General features: G+C 42.4%; 1 protein-coding gene across 2 annotated transcripts in view; it reads right to left on the bottom strand.

Moving 5' to 3' along the window:
* The window catches only part of Ncoa5 (nuclear receptor coactivator 5), a 33246-nt gene extending 17913 nt beyond the window's left edge, over positions 1–15333 (bottom strand). For both annotated transcript variants that reach the window (XM_057780549.1, XM_057780550.1), the window contains exons 1-2: positions 15200–15333; positions 2357–2423 (exon numbers count right to left, since the gene is read on the bottom strand). In XM_057780549.1, coding sequence (XP_057636532.1) covers positions 2357–2394 — 38 coding nt within the window. In that variant the 5' untranslated portion in view covers positions 2395–2423; positions 15200–15333. The remainder of the gene's footprint in view (positions 1–2356; positions 2424–15199) is intronic.
* Positions 15334–21841: the final 6508 nt, after the last annotated feature.

The following is a 21841-nucleotide window of genomic DNA, read 5'->3' as shown; positions in this document are numbered from 1 at the left end:
TCTGACCTTGGATGCAAACTCTTGGCTATACCCACTGCATATTTACTGAGGCAATGAGTGACAATAGAGATGGGACTGTGACTGCCCCAAACCTACACTAGTTAGATACAGCCTGACTGAAGGAGATACTACATGGAAATTTTTTAAGTTTTAAGGATTTGTGTCTTCATAATATGTGAGGCTCCTCGCACACCTGTAAGTCAGCCAATGAAGTATTTATTTGTAAGCCACAATCAATCATTTCTTTTCTTTTTTCTTTCAAGACAAGCTCTAGTGTATCCCAGGCTAGTCTTGAACTTACTATGCAGTTGATGATGATCTTGAACTCTAGCGTCTACTTCACAGGTGCCTGGATTACGGCATGTACCACCACGCAGTTTATGTGGTACTGAGGACTGTACCAGAGCTTAGTATATACTAGGCAAGCCTTCTACCAACCAACTTGTAGGCCTGTATTTCTATGTGGCATGGCAGCCAAACCATCAAGCCATAGGCCACACCTGAGATGGGTCAGGTATCCTGCCAGGCAGGCTGTAGCTAACCTAACAAAAGGTCAAGATGTTTTGCTCCTTCCTTTGTAATTTGGAGGACATCTAATAGAAATGCTAAATCAAACCTACTTGTACACAGCAGACAGGTAGTCGTGGACAGGACTGAAAGCCATTCACCTGGTTACCTAGGAGACAGAATGCTAATGTATTTCCACCTCAGTTAAGTTTTGGTATGAAAGAATGGAGAATAAACGAGAAAATTTTCAGAATGTAAACTCAAGATAGCATGAGATATCTCTGAGAATCTCCTTCTGATAAAACCATGTGAGTCCTGTCTTTATTCCTGTCTCCTCCACGCCGGTCCAGAGAGAGTTTATGTTGGGGTCTGGTTAAGAAAAATAATTGAGGGTCCGGGCTAGCATTGGACCCCAACACCAACTGAGTTATACTTGCAGTCTGTCACAGGCATTAAAGAATTAGAAGGAAAAATATATGATATGCCTTCTTGTAGAATGAAACCAACAGATATCTAGGACATCCACGTGACAGCTGCGGCATAGCTGCAGTGTGGTGTTGAATTCAATTTCTTTGCACATTAGGGTTCTGTCTGAACAACTAAACTTAGTTCATGTAGGGAATGTAGTTTCATTTAAAAATTCCATTTACAGCTGGGTAGTGGAGGCACACAACTTCAATCCCAGCACTCAGGAGGCAGAGGCAGTCGGATCTCTGTGAGTTTGAGGCCACCCTGGTCTACAGAGTTATGTTCCAGGACAGCCAGGGCTACACAGAGAAACCCTGTCTCAGAAAACAAGAACAAAACAAAATTTACATTTATTCTGTGTAGGGGGTGCCACGGCGCACACATGTGGAGGTTAGAGACTTACGGGAGTCAGTTCTCTCCTTCCACTATGTTGGTCCTGGGGACCCAACTCAAGCAGCTGGGCTAGTGCCAAGTACCTGTTCCCTCAGAGCCATTTCACTGGCCTGGAATGTGTTTATTGTGGGTTGTAGTTTCTGTGGAAATCTGGCATTTTATTTAGGAGCAAAGGCAAAATCCAGAGTACACTTGAGCCTTCAAGGGACATCAGATATCAACTACATTGCGTTGGTTTGCATCCCGCACGAAACTGCACATACTGCATCCCATTTGCAAGTTGCCATGGGACCACAAAGTGTGCATACAATCTCAATGGAACACTAGCAGAGTTCTTCCTTTGTATCTTGAGAGTACACACCAAGGATATGACTTTTGTCTATACTGGAAGGAAGGTCATATTGGGAAAATGCCTTTCCTCTATGTGCAGGAAAGCTCAGAAAAAGGAAGACTTTTGAGAAGTGGAGTGTTTTGCCCTTTTTATTTCCCCTCAATTAAGTAACCCAAACATGCGAGCACACAGGATCTGCAGCACAGGCACAGCAGCAATCTCTCAAGCAGCTCTTTCTGCAAACCTGGGTTAACGTCTGGACCGGCAGCGATTTGCAATGAAGAATCAAATCTCTGCTGCCTGTTGCATTGCAGCATGGCAGGCAGACACCAACACGACCCTGGGGCCCTCTTCCTGCTCTGAAGGCTCCCAATGACACGTTAGCTGGGGGAAAATAGAGGTTTATCCTCTTCCAATTGCCTGCAACTCACGCTGCAAGCTGAACTTGCTGGTTTTGTCACCGAAAACACAAAGCTTCCTCTGCATCTCCTGATGTATGATTTTAAAAAGTAGGAAGGCCCTTCACACAAGGTTCTTGTTTGCTTGAGAGTTTCTCATTTGTTGGGGGGGAAGAAAAGACCCTTGTTGTGTGAAGTTGGGCTTAATTCCCCAAAGCCCAACTCTCCCAAGGTAACTCACTGCTTCAGGGTACTTTACCTTCGTGTGGGGCTGGGTCTTGATGGAGCCGTATTCATATTTCTTCTTTCCGCTGCCTTATTAATATCTGTAAAGAATAATCAACCCATCTGTTCAATGCTACGGAATAAAAACAAGATCATCAGCACATTTTAAATGAAAGCAACAACCAAAAAATAAAAAATAAAAAGAAAAAAGAAAGAAAAAGAAAAAAGAAAAATACAATGGCAACCAGCTGTTATGAGGAAATCCATTCAGAGACATACTGGCATCTGGGCAGTTTTTATTATTAAGTTAAAGGTATACAGCAAAGGTATAAGTAAAAGGTAAAAGATGTCCCTCTATCTTGTACAAATTTAATTATATTTCAATACCCTGCCAAACCCTAAACTTAACATTGCCCTGTCCAAAGGGAGGCAAAGGTGGTTGTCAGTTGGATATTTTTGTGTTTGTGTGTGTGTGTGTGTGGGGATAAGGTAAATAATTCTTATATTAAAAAGAAGCTAGAATTAACTGTCTTAAAACGTCGCTATACAGTGAAACACAGCCTTTTAACATATTCTGGATTGCTTTTTAATTGGATGGAAATCTTCCAGAATGAGATATAGGAAAGAAACTAATTTTTAAAATAAAAGAATGTGATTCGCTCACGTCTATAAGCTGAGGTAAGCACGAGCACGTTGTATATGGGTTGTGGTGAAACCATTCCTAGTCAACTTTCATTTAGAGAGGATGGCATGTGCCATGGGATGAACAGCATTTTAAGAGCTTAGAGAAAGGTCGATAAATGCATGCAGTGAAAGATTGTTTTGTTAAAAACAAAATACCATATTCTAAGAGGTAATCGAGTACTAAACACACCAACCAATGTCTCAAAATAACAGCTGATCTTCTCAGAAAATAAATGAATGCATTAGAAGTTCCAAAGTTGACAGAGACACTGCCTCCTATTGCAGTTCAGCTTCATCCCTCTTGTTCCACTGAAGCAGACAACAGCATCACAACTAATGACTCAAATGGTATTAAACACTCAGATAATAGAATACTTTAAAATACTAATTATGTATTTTTAAAAAAATCCCAAGCAGTTTCCAATCATGTGCGAGACCACGGCAGTGAGAAAAGCTTACAGTGGTCTAGTATAGGCTTCACTCACTCTGTAAGCTGCCAATTTTTAAGTTCTCATTTAAGTGAGAACTTAAATCAGAAGTCTCTATATTATGACCTGAAGGATATTTTTAACAAAACTGAAGAAAACATGAATCTATATAACCAGAGAAACTTAGTTTGCCCAAATCATTCCTTATCTCCTGAATTACAACGACACAGAAGAATATAATCTCTACTTAAAGTTAGAATATATTTTCTATGTACGACTTGACTAGAAATAGATGCCAGAGCTTTGATACTGAAGGAGATTCTGTAATTTACAATTAAGTTCACAAATATCCTTCTACAACATGGGTTCCTGGGATCAAGTCAGGCAAGCATGTATCTTTACCCACTGAGCATCTCTCTGATTCTTAATTTTTTTAAAAAAATATGTAATTGTGAAGAAAAAAGTTAAGCTTTGTAAGAGCTTACTGATCTATCAGGCTCATTACACACTTCAAGTACAGACAGGATTTGGAGGAAATACACTACCTTTAACTAATCACAGAATTCTCATACTATCACTGGGTACACCTAGTATGTGCACATAAATAGTGCTGCTTGTAGCACAAGCTGCTTTGAACTTCAGATCTTCTGCCACATACCCTGGAGTGCTGGAATTTTTAGGTACCATACTGCTCCCTGTGGTATTATGTTAACTGCTAAGTTTCTGTCAAATCTGTCCTTTCCCTCTGCATATGAAAGGTTATTACACTGTATCCAGTCTGTGAATGTCACCATATAGGAATTACAAGATCAAAGTGGTTATATATTATGAAAATTTGAGGCAAAATTTGAGGCTCAAGATAGAATGGGGATATTTTATGTCCAAGTTACTAAAAACAATTTTTGATTTAAAGATTATTTAAAGAACACTTACAATTATATACTTAAGCCATTTTTATCATAATTGCTATGTAGTATCTATTCTCCTTAAGTAAAAGAAAGCAATGATATATAGATGGTGTGGCATATATTTCCTCTATAAAAAAGATAGAGCTAGAGATAGAGAACTGTTAATTCCCTGCCCCTTTCCTACTTCTTTGAGATAGGCTAGTCCCATGTTCAAGACACTCCTCCGGTGTCAGTCTACCAAGTGCTGGCCTCCATAACTAGTTTTGTTTTGTGGTAGTAGGCAAATTCTCTGCTACGGAGCTGCATCTTCAACACAAACTACATTTTTTTTTTAAATTTATTTATTTATTATGTACACAATATTCTGTCTGTGCGTATGTCTGCAGACCAGAAGAGGGCACTAGACCTCATTACCGATGGTTGTGAGCCACCATGTGGTTGCTGGGAATTGAACTCAGGACCTTTGGAAGTGCAGGCAATGCTCTTAACCACTGAGCCATCTCTCCAGCCCCACAAACTACTTTTTATGTCAGAGACCAACACACTTTTAGTTTGGTCTGCCAAATGTTTGCCTTTCCACCTTCATTTCACCCATCTTTCAGTTTGGTTGACACGCAGAGACAATGAAATGGGACTTTCTGGCTAAGGACCTCATTCAGGAGGACTGCTCGTGTTAGGGTAGAGTGGAGAGGGTTTCAGACAGTAGTGAAAACATCATCTCCGACACTGTTGTTGAGCCCCTCACACTCCTAGTACACACACAACTTCTGGAGATCCGAGTTCCTGTCGCCAGAGGCAAAGGTTTAGGGAGCTTTTCTCTGAAAACACACGCAGTTACTGATAAAGGAGCTTCTGTATTAATCACATTCTTTTCCTCTTGACACCTCAGAGAACTAGACAGCCAACATCAAGGAAATAAAAATGGCATTATCTAAAGGAGAAGAAAAAAAGCAGCAAGAATCAGAGCTTTATCAGGACAAAAAAATGGAATGCTTCTCTAGAGCAGAAGAGGGAAAAACATGGCTTCTTTCTGTTTCTGACATATTCTGGTCAAACACTTTTATAAGAACCAAAGTCAGTCTCTCCATGTCTTCTCCACTTTTGCTTGGATGCTACTTATACAGTTAAATAATCTGATCAGCAAGGTGCCATTTGGCATTACAATAATCAGCAGGAGATAGAACCTCAGCCTGAACAGCTGTGGTTTTCAAGCATTCTGACAGCTTCAAGTTCAAAGCAATACTCAGTTAAAGATTGTTACGTCAAGAAACCAACACCAACCAAAGGGATTTACAGAATAAGAAAAAACTGGAAAAATAATCAAGAAAGCATGTTTCACAGAAGCAGAATAGCCACTTTAAACCGTGACAGAATAGGGTGAAGATTCCAGACAGTGTATAGCTTCCAATCTACACTTTCATTTTATTTCAGACTAATATGCCACACAGGGCTCAATAGGTGCCCTTGTGTGTTATAAACATGCGTGTTTCATTCATAGTAGCATGAACTGCTGTTCTGCTCCACATACATACATATGTATATGTATGTATCTGTATATGTATGTGCATGCATATATATGTATATATGTAGAGAGAGAATATAAATAATTTACAAAACAAGGGTTTTGTTGTTTCTGCAGTACTGGGCCTCATGAATGTGAAGTAAGCTCTCTACTATGGAGCCATAGACATGCCCTTCAACTAAATTCTTCAACTCAGCAGGCACAGAAACAGAAAACAATGAGCATGAGATGTAACAGCAGTGTGAACCATGAGACCTGAATGGTTCACAGCACCATTATTACTGTTGAAGATTCCAGAAGCCCATATTATTCCAATAACGGCCAACAAATGAAATAAAACTGCCCCCAAAGTTTAGCTGAAAAGCAGCTAGCAACCAGGAGTGACTACACTGGCATTATATGAAGATGACACCATTTGGAAAAACCATACCCACAAAGACAGCAAAATCACCTACTGTAGGGTTTCTAAAGGAAGATGGCTTTGGTGACACATGTAAATCAGGGACAACTGTGACAAGTTTTACTGTCACAGGCCAGAGATTAAAAAAATGCCAGGAAGCTGGGCATGGTAGCGCACACCTTTAATCCTAGCACTTGGAAGGCAGAGGCAGGCGGATCTCTGTGAGTTTGAGGCCAGTCTGGTCTACAGAGTGAGTTTCAGGATAGGCAAGAGATACAGAGAAACCCCGTCTCAAAACAAAACAAAACAAAAAAACCTTAAAACCAAAAACCAAAATAAAATACAAAAAAAAAAAAGAAAGAAAAAAAAACACAACAACAAAAACTACCCCCCTAAAAGAAGTCATACTTGTTGCATTTCTTCTATTTGGCACTTCAGGCTAACTTCCCTCTGACTACTACACATTCCCCCACAGTTACCTTCCATTCTGCATTTATTGTATTTTTAACTGTATTTGCATACCATTCTTGGAAAGAGGAACTTATTAATTGTTCACTCTGTCCCAAAGCCCATACAGAACACCAAACGCTTGATTTGATCCAATCCTTTCACAACTCTTCAGCTAGAACTACCCAGTGAGACCGTGTCTCAAAAAAGGAGGTTTTCAGTTTGTAGACGAGGAAATCTGAGGGTCACAAAAACCATGTGGTTTATCTTAGGCCACATTATTATCAAGACAAAAATCTAGAGGTCTGGGAGTTTCAGGCTCTCACATTAAAAGCTAAGCACTGGGCCAGCCTGTAATTCCAGGTGGAGACAACAGATCCTGAGGGCAGCCAGATAGTCTAGGTCAGTGAGAGACCCTGTCTGAAGGCAATAAGGTGAATGGCAATAGGGGAACCAACCTATGTCCTACTCTGACATCACTATGCACATGTATATTCATACTCATGTGCACATCATGTATACATAATATCACCCCCACACAAAAAATATGAACTCAGATCCAAGTCCAACCAACACAAACTGCTTAAGTATCAGGCTAAGCCTGCCCTAACACAGACATGGTTTCTATTTAGAACAATCTTGCTGACTGATCACAGCCCAAGGGAACCTGGAAAAGGGCCAGTCTATGCCGAACACCCAATGTTTAAATGCCTCATAGATACTCAATGGAGTAGAATTTACTTTATCAATTTCCATTACCTCAAACTAAATATTTCCAAAATATTTCTGGGTTTTGCTACTGATATTTTAACTCTTCAGTTGAAAATTATTTTTGTTGTTTTGGCCTTTAGTTCCAAATTCTCCTGTCCCAGCCTCCTAAATATTGGGATCAAAGAGCTCCAAAAAAAAAAAAAAAAAAAAAAAAACTTAATGAACAGTAATTTCCTGCTTTTTTTTAAAAAAAAATATTTATTTATTATGTATACAGTGTTCCACCTGCATGTATCCCTGCGGGCCAGAAGAGGGCCTCAGATGGTTGTGAGACACCATGTGGTTGCTGGGAATTGAACTCAGGGCCTCTGAAGAGCAGCCAGTGAGTGCTCTTAACCATTGAGCCATCTACTCAACCCCAATTTCCTACTCTTTTAACTGTGAAATTTTGTGTGTTATTAGAGAGAGGATGAGAGGCGTGGGCACTCTGGGGATCGAACCTATGACCTAGTTTGTAAAGGGTGGGCAACACCACCATATAACTTTCACCCCTCACCAAAGAAGCTTTTTTTTTCCCTTCAGCAAATTACTATTACAGAAATATACACACTGCAGGCAGTGGTTTCAAGACAGGGTTTCTCTGTGGGGCAGTCCTGACTGTCCTTAACACTCTGTAGATCAGGCTGAACTCGAACTCACAGAGATCCACCTGCCTCTGCCTCTCGAGTGCTGGGATTAAAGGAGTGCATCACCACACCCAGCCCAAAGAAGCTTCTTTTTTGCAGCAAATGACTATTACAGAAATGTACACTGCAGGCAGTGGTGGCACACACCTTTAAGCGGATTTCAGTGAGTTCGAGGCCAGCCTGGTCTATAAAGCAAATTCTAGGACTGTTATACAAAGAAAAGCTGTCAAAAAACCAGGAAGAAAAAAAAAAAAAAGAAATCCACAAGCTGGTCAAATGCAGAAAGTATAGAACCATGGGGTGCCCAACCCCAACTGATACATTTAAAACACAACCCTTATACCTAAGGCTCAGGGAACATCTTTGAAGAGGAGGCAGAAAAACAACATTAACAGCTAGAGATCCAAAACACCTTCTGTCAGACAGTGTCTTGTAGACATGGCAGGGAGAAACACCCGTGAAATCTCAACAATACCACTGTCTAGACAATATTTGTATAATGACAACACCAGTTTACATGCCACTGTAGAAAGGGGAAATTTCACAAGGCCATACCCCTAGAGGAAGAGCTACATATAGGTAATCAATGGCTGCTGAGAGGCAGAATCACTTTTTTTCCAGGGACAAGTCCTAACAGGCTATCCAATCCCGAGTGCTTAGCCCTAAACTCATGTACACATTAGCAAAAATAAAGAGACTCAGTAGTTACATAGATGTACACATACGTACAGGCACAGATCCATGCACATGTATATATAATACATACAAAATATATAATATAATACACATAATAGTATGTATATACATACACACACAAACACACACATATATACATATATATATATATAAATATAAAATCAATTAACAATTTAAAAAAAGGCCATGAATTTGAGAGGGAGTTGGGGATGGGGACATAGGAGTTGGGGGGGTATAAATATAGCATTCATGGATGAAATTCCCAAGGAAGAAATGTAAATGAAAAAGCTCACAAGTTATACCCATTTGTAATTATGGGACACATTGTGATGTTATAAGGTACAGAGGTATGCATGTTCATAGTCTGTGTCATGTGTACATACATATATGTAGTGTGGAATAATTGAGTCAAATTACCATCCATCACTTTCAACACTTATCCCTAATTGCATTTTTACCCCTCCCCCATCACCTCCCCAACCCACAGCCCACAGTAACCATCATCCTCTTCTGCTGTGAGATGGCTTCAGAGTCCACATAAACAAGGTCACCGAGTTTTTGCCTATCTGTGCCTGCTGATCCCCCTTTCCTTTTTTTGGCTAGGATCAGCAGATCCCAGCTGAAGTCCCACTTAAGGAATTCATTCAGTCAAATCGCTTGATTTCTCTGAGCCTGTGTCTTCTTGATAAAACGAATATTCTACTGTGTTTCCTATGATGATTTAATGAGACAAACTAAAAGATTTACTGAGAGTCACAAAGTTCAGCTAATATAAAGTAAACATCTACTACAAAAACCTTAAAAATACAGTTTTAAAAACAGGCAAAATAGAAAAGCTTAGTTCAGCTGGGTGGTGGCGGCGCACGCCTTTAATTCCAACACTCAGGAGGCAGAGGCAGGCGGATATCTATGAGTTCGAGGCCAGCCTAGTCTACAAGAGCTAGTCCCAGGACAGGCTCCAAAGCCACAGAGAAACCCTGTCTTGAAAACCAAAACCAAACCAAAACAACAACAACAAAAAAAAAAAAAAAGAAAAGAAAAGAAAAGAAAAGCTTAAGTAAGTCAGTGAACTTGAGAAGGACAATTTATAATTAACGCACGGAATATTTCTTTTATGTTGCCATTTGTCGAATTCATACTGTATAAACCAGGCGTTGGTGTTGCACACCTTTAATCCCAGCACTCAGGAGGCAGAGGTAGGCAGATTTCCGAGTTTGAGGCCAGCTTGGTTTATAGAGTGAGTTCTAGGACAGCCAGGGTTACAAAGAGAAACTCTGTCTCAAAAAACAAAACAAAAAAAACCCAAACAAACAAAAAAACCAAACAAAAAATTCTTACTGTACTAGGTGTCACATATGTGGAGACAACAAGGTTCACATCCCTGACTTACAGGAGTTCACTGTTTAATAAAGGTGAAAGGTACTCACAGGGAGATGGCAGGTGATGGAGGTGGGAAGGAAGGAAGGACTGAAAGAAACAGTGGAACCAGAAGAAAGAACAGCTTGGGAAAAAGAAAGAACCACCCAGCACATGTGAATGCAAAGGAATGATGCAAAAGACACAGCCAATCAGAACAGCACAGAAGGTTTGCACTGAGGAGGGCAGATGAAGCCAGTCTAAGGCTAAATCCACATCACAAAACACTTTGCTGTGAAAAAAGGAAGAAAGTGATGGCAAAAGGACCTGCTAGATATGAGACATGAACTAAATTACCAAAACAAAGCCAAATTAACAAAGCTTTCCTGCCTAAAAACAGGGCAGGAACATTTAAACTTAAGGCAGTTTTTGCCAGGCAGGGAGGTGGCTTTACGGAGAATGGCAATTGCCACAAAAGCCCAGTGACCTGAGTTCAAACCCCAGTACCCATGAAAAGGAAGGAGAAAACAGACTCCACAGAGTTGTCCACTCTCCACCACATGAATGCTGTGACATGTGTGCACCCCCACACATCACACCCACATAACAAAATTTTCAAAACAGAATGCTGCCCATTACAATATCAATCTTTGGGGACCATTGGTTTAACAGTGAAAGAGGTGGAGAAAATTTCAAAAGATTATGATTTTACTTTTACTAAAGGAATATAAAATGGACTTTTGATCGAATAGCCACCAGGCTTCTCTTTAACCAGTTTTCTAACACTTTAATAGCAGAAAGAAATGACAACCATTCTCTATTTTCTTAGCATCATTGAAAAAATTACAGCAAAACAACAACAACAACAAAGAAACCATCATCTTAGCTCTGAGTTCAGTGCTGGGGTAGACCAAAGGGCCTTGAGCACACTAGGTGTGTGCTCCAGCACCAGCTTCACCCAAGCCATCTTAACACTTCTGGGCAGGAGTGAGTACATTCACAGTCAGGCAGGAGTCTCGCAACCTTTCCATCTTACAAAGCTAAAACTCTGTGTCCATTAAACAAAACCTCCCCCCATTCTCTCATATATACAGATATGTTTCCACTTAAATTATACATATACATTCATTCCCTATGTCACACCGCTTTAATGGTGATGTGTCAGGACCTCTTGGAAAGTTTATTTACTTCCTGTCTTCAGAGCAGAGGGCTGGACGAACCCAGGGTCACTGAGTTGAATCCCCAACTAAAAGTTCATTAATAAATCAAATTCCTAGGCCCTGTCCTAAGTTTACAGAATCTGAGTATCAGACCAGTATTTTGTAACTGAGCTCAATTCTAAGGGGACTTAACAAATATTTGGGAAGTACTAGTTTGTTATCTATTTATTCCTGCAGCTTACACAATATAACACACAGGCCTTTCATTTACACGTCTCCCTAAATCTGTTCAAACAGAAGTAACAAACACCAACTATCAGGAAGAAAATCTAGTCACAGCCAGGATTATTATTGACAGTGATAACTTCTGGTTTATGTTTGCACTTGTCTTCAAATGCTCTTAATTCTAAAAATGGTTCAGCTTCATAGTGTGAACTAGATTGCTTCTTAGCTTTTCGGCTAAGTTGTAGTGTAGTCTGAACTAGAAACAATAGGAATATTTAGAAAGTCTCTGGACCTTTCGATAGCTAATACCTTACATTCAGAAGAATGCCTTTTCCTAACAAGGAATGTCTCCCAAGATTAACTTCAGATTTACTAAACACTGCTTTAGTGGTGTGGATGTGAAAGTATGTGGCCATCTTAATTTTTTCCCAAAAGTTACATTTAGGTAGTAAAACAAAATACTTCAAAGAGGACCCTAGGAGCAAAACAATACTGACAGCTCTGGCTTACAGAATTAAGTTTGCTCTTCATTAGCCAGAGAATGGGCTAATGAAGGTAACATGCTTTCAAAAACAACAAAATCAGTTAAAGGAAAACATCAGAATGCACTCCACCATGACAGGGCCAAGACTCCACCATGACTGTGTCACCTGTGCGATCCTGTTTCCTTTGGAGGTCAGTGTGATTATACTTTTCACACTGCTTTCAGGGACTGTGTGTTCCCATGTTTTAGCCACTGTCATAACTTTTCTTTCTAGCAGTTGATGTTTAAGGGTTATTTCTCTTTCACCAGGGTTTTAGGAAGACTTCTCAGTAGATGGCCTAACTGAATGTTACACTGTGGAAGCTGGAGGAATAAATAGGTAGCCTTACCTTTATCTTTCATTGTTAAAGCTGCTATTAATGAGAGTAACAGAGGGTCATCTTCTGTTGGGCACTGCTCTGACAGCTTATCTCTAAGCAGAGTAGTAGTCTACACAACCGTGTATGCTGTTCGTAGGACACATCTTTTAGCACATACAAAAAACTGACAGTGAGCATTAAAAGTATTAGTCTTAAAGACACAGATAATCATTCATGAACCACAAGGTGTACAAGAAGCAATGCAGTAGAAAGAACAATGCTTTGGGGGGACATTTAACTGGAGTTCATGGGAAGAAAGAGGCAAAGTCAAAGAGACTATCATCATCTCTGGTGCATTGATACACACACACAGACAAACACACAAATACAGAGACACAGACACACACACAGGGCTAGCTAACAGAGAGACCTCAGAACTCCTAGACTACGGATGCTACACAACATTGCCTAGTCTTGCCTATGAAATCTTTTATCTCCAACAATATTGTCTCAAAATGTTCTTAATATGTGATCTTGGGCAAGAAATCTTAAAACTCCTTGAGCTCCCATTTCCATATATGCACAAAACTTCACAACACACCTAATACCACTAATGCACGCACTTTACAGAACAAGCTGCAGGAGCAAGGGAATGGTAGTTACTGCGTGCGCTGCTAGCTGTGGATCCCCTCTGCAACTAAGTGCCAATGGAGAGTTTAGGAATAGAGACTATTTTTCATGCAGGGAGTCAAAAGCAGAAAACTGAAGGGCATATTCTAAAGGTTTCCTTTTCGTAAAAGGCTTTTCAATCTTAAAAGCACATGCAGATCCTAGTTCTCACAGTGACAAGCTTACAAAGGCACTGCCACCTGCAGGCACAGACATGGAACATCCAGAATGGTTATTTAAAAAGTTTCATAGCAAACCTTTGCTCATGGGACTTCTAAAGCCTTTCCAAAAGCTGTTTATTTTTAGTTAGGAGCACTAATAAATGAGGCTCCACTTGCTTCAGTTCTGAAATGGACTCCTGAGTAAAATAAAATCCCCTTTCTTCTTTGCACAGGATTGCTGTTGGAAATCTGAGGACAATGATTGACCTTATGTTTAGTTCTACTCTTAATATCAAGGTCATATAGCTAAGAACATAGACTTCTTGTCTTACAGCCCTTGGTGGTGGGGTATCTGGAATGACCAAGTTGGCTTTGCTGAGTTTCATTTTAGGAACTAAAGTAAATCTGCTCTCATAATTTATAAAAACCAAATTTATGACGAGAGAACCAGTGGGAGAGTTAACACTGCTATCTAGACAAATGCCTTTACAATGTGGTGGGTGCACCAGCACACTGTACAAGGAAAAGCAGTCTTTATGAGGAGGTTAAGAGTATGCATGTCAGAGGTCCCAAAGAATATATGGAAGGTGAAAGATGAGCTAAAGGGAAGAGACAAGGAAATCAAAAGGAAGAAAGACATCCATGTTAATCATTGGTCAAGGATCTCCAATCCCCTAAGGTAAAACCAGGGCCCTGTTCAGAAAGGTCAATACAAAGTTACTGTTTCACACTCATACTGATACACAAGAGTCAATGTACAGTTGTCAAAAGTCCCAGCGGTGTTTGCAGAAACATGGGTTTATGAACTGTCAAGGGGACTACCACACCACAGTGCTACAGAAAACTGAGGCGGCAGGTCCGGCGTATCTGAGGGGTGATTCTTGCAGCTGTTGGGGTTCCACTTCCAAGTCAGTAATGGCAACCTTTTACAACCAGGATAATTATCATCCCGAAGATCCCAGGGCATTTCAATGGGATCTGGAATGCCGCAGGGGGAAAATTCTATATACAGTGAAAGCCACAACACGACAATTAACCCCGTAGTCCTAGGGCAGCGGTTCCCAAAGCCTGGAGCGCACAACTTCAGGAGGAACAAGGACACAGTGTTTATTTTAATAGACAGGTATTTATTTCTTTCTTTTATGAGCGTCAGAAAAATAACTGACTTTCCATTATACGGTTTGGGGTTGAAGTTTCCGCCTTAAACAAACTGTATTTAAGGGGGGGGGTCGGTTTTAGGAAAAACATTTAACATTCGGTAAATAGTACAAGATGACAGGCAGACTGTAACGGTGCAGCGCGAGGGACGGAAGCTGGGGGACCTGGTCCTAAGCACAGCCCCTGGCCCGCTACCGTGGAGCGGAAAGGACCCAGCGCTAGGGCCCTGGAAGCCAGTGGGTTGCGGCGCTATGTCCGTGTAAGAACCTCGGGCACGGTTTCTCTCGCCCGGTTTTCCGGGCCCAGCGTGCGCTTCCATAAAACGGGCGAGGTGTCACACAAGTTGACATCTCGAGAATGCGCCCAGGGCGACAGCGCACCCCAGGTTGCTTGGCGTCGGGACACTGACGCCGAGACCGGTGTCCATGACCCGGGTTCGAATCCCGCCTGCGCCCACTGATTCGCCGAGCCCCTCCCGCCGCCCCCGCCCCTCTCCCCGGCCGAGCGAGCGACTTCACAGACTGGTGCTCAGGGCGTACTCGATCCTACAAAGACTCGGCGGCTGCGACCGCCGCGGGCCGCGCTGTCCACCTCAGCCCACAGTCGCTCGCCAACTGGGCTCGGCCAGACCCGGGCCTGGGCCGGACCGGAGCCGGAGGCAGCCGCGCCCCGCACCGGGCATGCGCAGCTTCGCGCGCGCACCCGGAGAAGAGGCCTCGGCCGCGCGTCAAGCGGACCCTCCCGCCACAGCGCCCCCCAACCCCCAAATGCCTGCCCATCAGTCCTACGCCTCGGCGGACGGCCACCGCTTCCCGGCACTCACCGCTACCAGCGCGGCCGCCTCCCCGCCGCTCCTCCGCCTCAGACCCGCCGCTACGGCTTCGGCCTCAGCCCACCTGCCCGCCGTAGGACAAAGGCGCCACCAACCGACCGGCGCGGGCACGAGGCAATGGCGGCCGGGGCGGAGTGTGGAGGTGGGGGCAGAGGGCGCGCACGCAGCGGCGGCCGCGGCAGTGACGTAAAGAGCGTGCGGGTTTACGGCAGGGCTGAGTTGAGGCGTCCATCTCCTTGGCGACGAGGGGAAGTGGCGCTCGGGCGGCGGTTGGGAACGCCAACGGTTGCCTAGTAACGGGGTCTCTGTGGAGCCCGGCAAAGGACTTCTTCGGTCTGGCCTTTCCCTCATCGGCAACTGGGCCGACAGATTTAAGTCCCCCAATACCCTCGGTCCTGTCTTAAAGCCCTGGACACCTAAGCACCTGTAGATCTGTGTATTGGAGAATCCGCAGACTCCAAACCTGATCGCAAGGAACAAAGAGCAGAGAGGCTAAGAAAAAGCTGAATTTAAATTTACATTTAAATAGGCTGTGTACCCTATTAGTTTCACTGACAAGAAGCAAAAGGCTTCTAGAGATATAGTCCTGCTTCTTTTTGAACCGTGAAGCATGTAAAAATGTTGCTTTTTCTTTTCCGCATTTAATCTAGCGTTTGTTACAGGGAATGGAATATGCTCACACAGTTAAAAATGCTCTCCATTAAGCCATGGCTACATGAATAGCCTTAGGGAGCTTCTTAGATGCCATCGGGTCTTTGTCTCGTTTTCTCCCCCAGCTCCCCCACCCCCGCCCCTTGCAAATAGTACAGATCAAGTAAAATGGTAGCTGTGAAATTTGAACATTGAGAGGCCTATTTTCGTTCTTTTTTAAATTGATTTTTATTGAGCTATACATTTTTCTCTGCTCCCCTCCCTTCCTCTCCCCTCTCTTTCAATCCTCTCCCGTGGTTCCCATGCTCCCAATTTACTCAGGAGATCTTGTCTTTTTCTACTTCCCATGTAGATTAGATCCTTGTATGTCTCTCTTAGGGTCCCTCATTGTTGTCTAGGTACTCTGGGATTGTGATTTGTAGGCTGGTTTTCTTTGCTTTATGTTTTAAAACCACTTATGAGTGAGTACATATGGTAATTGTCTTTCTGGGTCTGGGTTACCTCATTCAATATGATGTTTTCTAGCTCCATCTATTTTCCTGCAAATCTCAAATGTCATTTTTTTCTGCTGTGTAGTGCTCCATTGTGTAAATATACCACATTTTCCTTATCCATTCTTTGATCGAGGGGCATTTAGGTTGTTTCCAGGTTCTGACTATGACAAACAATGCTGCTATGAACATAGTTGAGCGCATGTCCTTGTGGTATGATTGAGAATCCTTTGGATATAAACCCAAAAGTGGTATTACTGGGTCTTGAGGAAGGTTGTTTCCTAATTTTCTGAGAAATTGCCATGTTAACATCCAAAAGGGCTGTACCAGCTTGCACTCCCACCAGCAATGCAGGAATGTTCCCTTTACCCCACATCCTCTCCAGCATAAGTTGTCATCCGTGTTTTTGATCTTGGCCATTGTTACAGGTGTAAGATGGAATCTCAGAGTTGTTTTGATTTACATTTCTCTGGTGACTAAGGATGCTGAACATTTTCTTAAGTGTCGTTTTAGATTCCTCTGTTGAGAGTTCTCTGTCTAGGTCTGTACTCCATTTTTTTATTAGATTATTCGTTCTCTTGATGACCAATTTCTTGAGTTCTTTGTATATTTTGGAGATCAGACCGCTGTCTGATGTGGGGTTGGTGAAGATCTTTTCCCATTCTGTAGGCTGTCATTTTGTCTTGTTGACTGTGTCCTTTGCTTTACAGAAGCGTCTCAGTTTCAGGAGGTCCCATTTATTAATTGTTTCTCTCAGTTGTCTGTATTGCTGGGGTTATATTTAGGAAGTGGTCTCTTGTGCCAATGTGTTCAAGTGTACTTCCCACTCTCTCTTCTATAAGGTTCAGTGTGGCTGGCTTTATGTTGAGGTCTTTGATCCATTTGGACTTGATTTTTGTGCATGGTAATAGATATGGATCTATTTTCATTTTTCTACATTTTTATATCCAGTTATGCCAGTACCATTTGTTAAATATCTTTTATTTTCCATTTTATATTTTTTGTTTCTTTGTCAAAAATCAGGTGTTCGTAGGTGTGTGGATTAATATCCAGGTCTTCGATTTGGTTCCATTGGTCCTTCTGTCTGTTTTTATGCCAATACCAGGCTGTTTTCAGTACTGTAGCTCTGTAGTAGAGTTTGAAGTCAGGGATTGTGATGCCTCCAGAAGTTCTTTTATTATACAGGATTGTTCTGGCTATTCTGGGTTTTTTGCTTTTCCATATGCAGTAGAGTACCATTCTTTCGAAGTCTGTGAAGAATTTTGCTGGTATTTTGATGGACATTGCATTGCATCTGTAGATTGCTTTTGGTAAGATTGCCATTTTTACTATGTTAATTCTACCTACCCAAGAGCATGGGAGATCTTGCCACTTTCTGGTGTCTTCTTCAGTTTCTTTCTTCAAAGATTTAAAGTTCTTGTCATAGAGGTCTTCCACTTGTTTTGTTAGAGTCACTCTGAGGTATTTTATGCTATTTGTGGCTATTGTGAAGGGTCATGTTTCTCTGATTTCTTTTCTTTTCTTTTTTTTTTTTTGTCATAACTTGGGTACGGATTTTCTCTGATTTCTTTCTCAGCCCATTTAGCTTCTATGTAAAGGAGGGCTACTGATTTTTTTTTTTTTTTTTTTTAGTTAATCTTGTATCCTGCTACATTACTGAAGGTGTTTATGGGTTGTAGAAGTTCCTTGGTAGAATTTTGGGGTTGCTTATGTAAACTATCATTTCATCAGCAAATAGTGAGCGTTTGACTTCTTCTTTTCCAATTTGTATCCCCTTGATCTCCTTTTGTTGTCTTATTGCTTTAGCTAGGACGAGAGGCCTATTTTCTTTGAACATCCACTTCTATGTTCAGTCTGCTCATTGACTCATTGTTTGTTGTATATCTGCCCTCAAAACTTGGCTGGTGAGGGAGTAAAGACACATGCTTTCAAGACCTGAGTTCATTCACATGCACACACACACACACACAGAGAGAGAGAGAGAGAGAGAGAGAGAGAGAGAGAGAGAGAGAGAGAGATGTTAAATGATAAGACAAAAAGTCATCTTTAATCCTAGCACTCAGGAGGCTGAAGCAAGTAGATCACTATGCGTTTAAGGCCAGCCTATACATAAGGAGTTGCAGGCCAACAAGGAAGACCCTGTTTTGAAAACTTTTCTTTTTAATTATAAAATAATTCTTTAAAATACTCTGTGACTTGTTGTGTACCTATCATCCCTAGAAAATAGAGACCCTCCTCTGTTCCCTTGGAAGATGGAGACTAGTAGAAAGATGGACCAGGTTAAGAGAAACCACCTTAGGGTGTGCAGCTGCACACTGAGGTATGTGCTGGGGGAAGAAGTAGGAGAAACAGTTGTAGAAATTACGATAAAATTGCATGAAATTAGAGATCAAAACAGAATCTGTCAATTAGGTCGTCCACAGACACTCATCCTTTCTTCTCCAAAACAGATCCTAAGGTATGGGGCTGGAGAGATGGCTCAGCAGTTGAAAGTGTTTGCTACTCTTGCAGAGGACTGAGATTGGGTTCCCAGCACCTATATGTCAGCTCACAACTGTCTGTAATTCCATTTCCAGGAGCTCTAATACCCAATTCTTGCCTATGCATGCACCAGACACACATATGGCACACAGACATGCATTTAGGCAATACACTCATACACCTAAAAATAAATACTTAAAATAATCATAAATTATAAAAATTTAAAAATGCCAACCAGGTTATTTAGCCAAAGTATGGGCTGGGGCATGGCACAGTTGGCAACGTGTTTGCTCACCATGCAGGAAGCACTGGAACGCATCCCCAGCACTGCATAAACTGGTGTGCTCTTGCAGGCCTATACTCCTAACTCTCGGGTTAAGGAAGGAGGATCAGAAGTCTGTGCTCATCCTCTACTACTCAGTGAGTTGGAGGCCAGCCTAGCTAACGTAAGCAAAAGGCAAAATCACTCGATTTTAGAGGTATATAAGGGAAAAACAGACAAGATCCTTGTCCTTGGGATGTACACAACCCATTAGAGAGCATAAGAGCGTGCACCACCACTGCTCGGCTTAAACGGTTTCTTTTATTAGTTGCTTTGGTCATGGTGGTTTTGGTAAGCATTGGATCTCCAGTTGCTGAGTTCCTCTGCTGCCGATGCAATAAGCCAAATCAAACCAAATTAATAAATCCAGATTTAATAAGCAGGGCAATGCAAAGCAGAGCACTCCTGGGTGGCTCTCAGGAAGGCTCGGGAAGAGAGAAAACATGAGAGCACACGTGACAGATCAATGGGCCAGGTCTTTAAGAGCCCATAGGTGCCCATGGCAGGGTTTCTCAGGCTCGGGGTCTGGAATGGGAGGAGTGAGGCTGGGCCAAGCTTCCCAACAGTTTCATCACAAAAGAAGCAAAGTTAAGACCTTGGTGCTCAGAATGAAAGCTTTGTAACCTTGTGCTCAAATACACTCTTTTGCCCATAAGCAACATTGTTCTTTGCGATAAAGAGTACCAGATCCGTGTATACCTGCTAACTCATCACTAGTAGACTCCAAAGTATGGCTGGTGAGTAAGATGAAAGCTGGTGATGATGTCAAATGCATCTTTGATTTCAGTATGCTGGTGGTTTGATTAAGAATGGCTCCCATAGGCTCATATATCTGAGTGCTTGGCTACCAGGGAGAGGCACTATTTGAAAGGATTAGGAGTGTGGCCCTAACACTAACAGGGAGGAGGTGTGTCACTGGGGGTGGGTTTTGAGGTCTCAGAAGCCCAAGCCAAGCCCAGTGTGTCTCTTGTCTTCTGTTGCCTGCGGATTAAGATGTAGAACTCTCAGCTCCTTCTTCAGCACCGTGTCTGCTGCACCCTGCCATACTTCCCACCATGATGACAGTAGGCTAAACCTCTGAAACTGTAAGGCAACCTCAGGCTCCAGAATGTCACACTAGCCTTAATGTGCACTTTGTCCTCAGCATCTTCTTTTTTAACATCCATGAATCCTGTCAGAGAGTTTCCCAAGGGTATTAAACCTATGCAGAACTTGACTGGGAAAAATCCTGCACACTTTGATATTCCTTCATTGAGAATTTGCATTTGGCATTGTCCCTTTGGAAGGTTAGTTAGGATGTTTTGGGGATATGGAAATCAATTTTCTAAAGGTGTAAATTGGAGAACAATAAAAAGGCCCTTGGCTAAGGGAGAGGGTCTCAGTCTGAGATGCTGAGCACTGCAGCTGGAAAGGCTGGATTCGTCCCTAAGGTGCCCTGTGTCTCCTTTCCACAGACCTGTCTAAGCCCACACCCATCCTACAACAAGCCCCCAAATAACCAGTTTCCTCTTTAAGAGTCGCTGTGCTCGTGGTGTCTCTTCACAGCAGTGGAACACCCACCGAGACACATGCCATTGGATATATGCCCAGTAGTGGAATTGCTGGACACAGGCTAGTTCCCTTAACTTCCCGAGGAACCTCTAGTTGAATCTCTGTAACAGCTGTACTAATTCATGTCCCCATTAGCACCGCCCTCCTCTTTGCATCTTCGCCAACATCTGTTGGTGTTTGTCTTTGCTTGCTTCTGAAGCCTTGCTTCTGTGGCTCAGGCTGGCCTCCAGCTTGTGGTGATCTTGGTACATCAGCCACCAAAGGGTTGAGGATCATTAGTGTGTTTTCTTCTAACTCCCCTGTTGTCAGAGCACCCTGGAACATTGTGTGTCTACAGGTCTACTGTCTAGGCGAAGGGATTAGTCTCTCTTATTTGCAGTTCTCAAAGGGCTCACGGGGGCTAATAGAAGCCAAAGCAATCCACATTTCTTAGCACTACCCTTAGCGGGATTCCTGGACCGTGGAGCTGTGTGACGGAGGTGAGAACCCATGGAGATTGGGGCAGAAGGAGCAGCAGCCTCACTCAGCTGGCTGCACAGACTAGAAGCCTGCTTGCCTGTGCTGCCCTTAGGCTGGCAATGGGGCGACTCTAGCCAGTAACAGATCTCCATTGTTTTAAATTCCTTGACTCAAATTTATAGGCAGACCTCACCATTTGTGAAGACACAGTGGATGAGAACACAAGCTATGGGATCAGAATGGCCCATGCGCATCTCTCTGCTCCACCACTTTGCAGCTGGGCAAACTGGAACTTGTGCTTGACCCTTTCCTGAACCTCATCTGCAAACAGGGAGTAAGAGTATTGCATGTTATGTTCAGCTGAAGTAAGGGTAAAATGCCATAGCACGTAAGCTTTGTATGTATAGCTCTCTGAATCAGGCCTGGCTCGCAATGAATTCATTAACTCATAGATATCATCTGCTATTGCTTTCTGTGATGGTATCATAGTTTGTAGCTTTCTATAGATCTGTTTGGGCTGTGTTTTTAGACCACTGCTAGAAAACAAAGGTTTTTGGTTTTCATGTCCTTACGTGGCATAACTGTCACCTGTGGCTTGAATCCTGTTTTCCCTAGAACATTGGCGAAGGGGTGGAGGGGACTTCACTGCAGTGATGTGAAGTTCCTGGTTAGCTTCAA

This window comes from Chionomys nivalis, chromosome 9 (assembly GCF_950005125.1).
Source record: "Chionomys nivalis chromosome 9, mChiNiv1.1, whole genome shotgun sequence".
NCBI lineage: Eukaryota > Metazoa > Chordata > Mammalia > Rodentia > Cricetidae > Chionomys > Chionomys nivalis.
The sequence above is the reverse complement of the archived record's forward strand: the minus strand, read 5'-3'. Positions and strand labels throughout refer to the sequence as shown.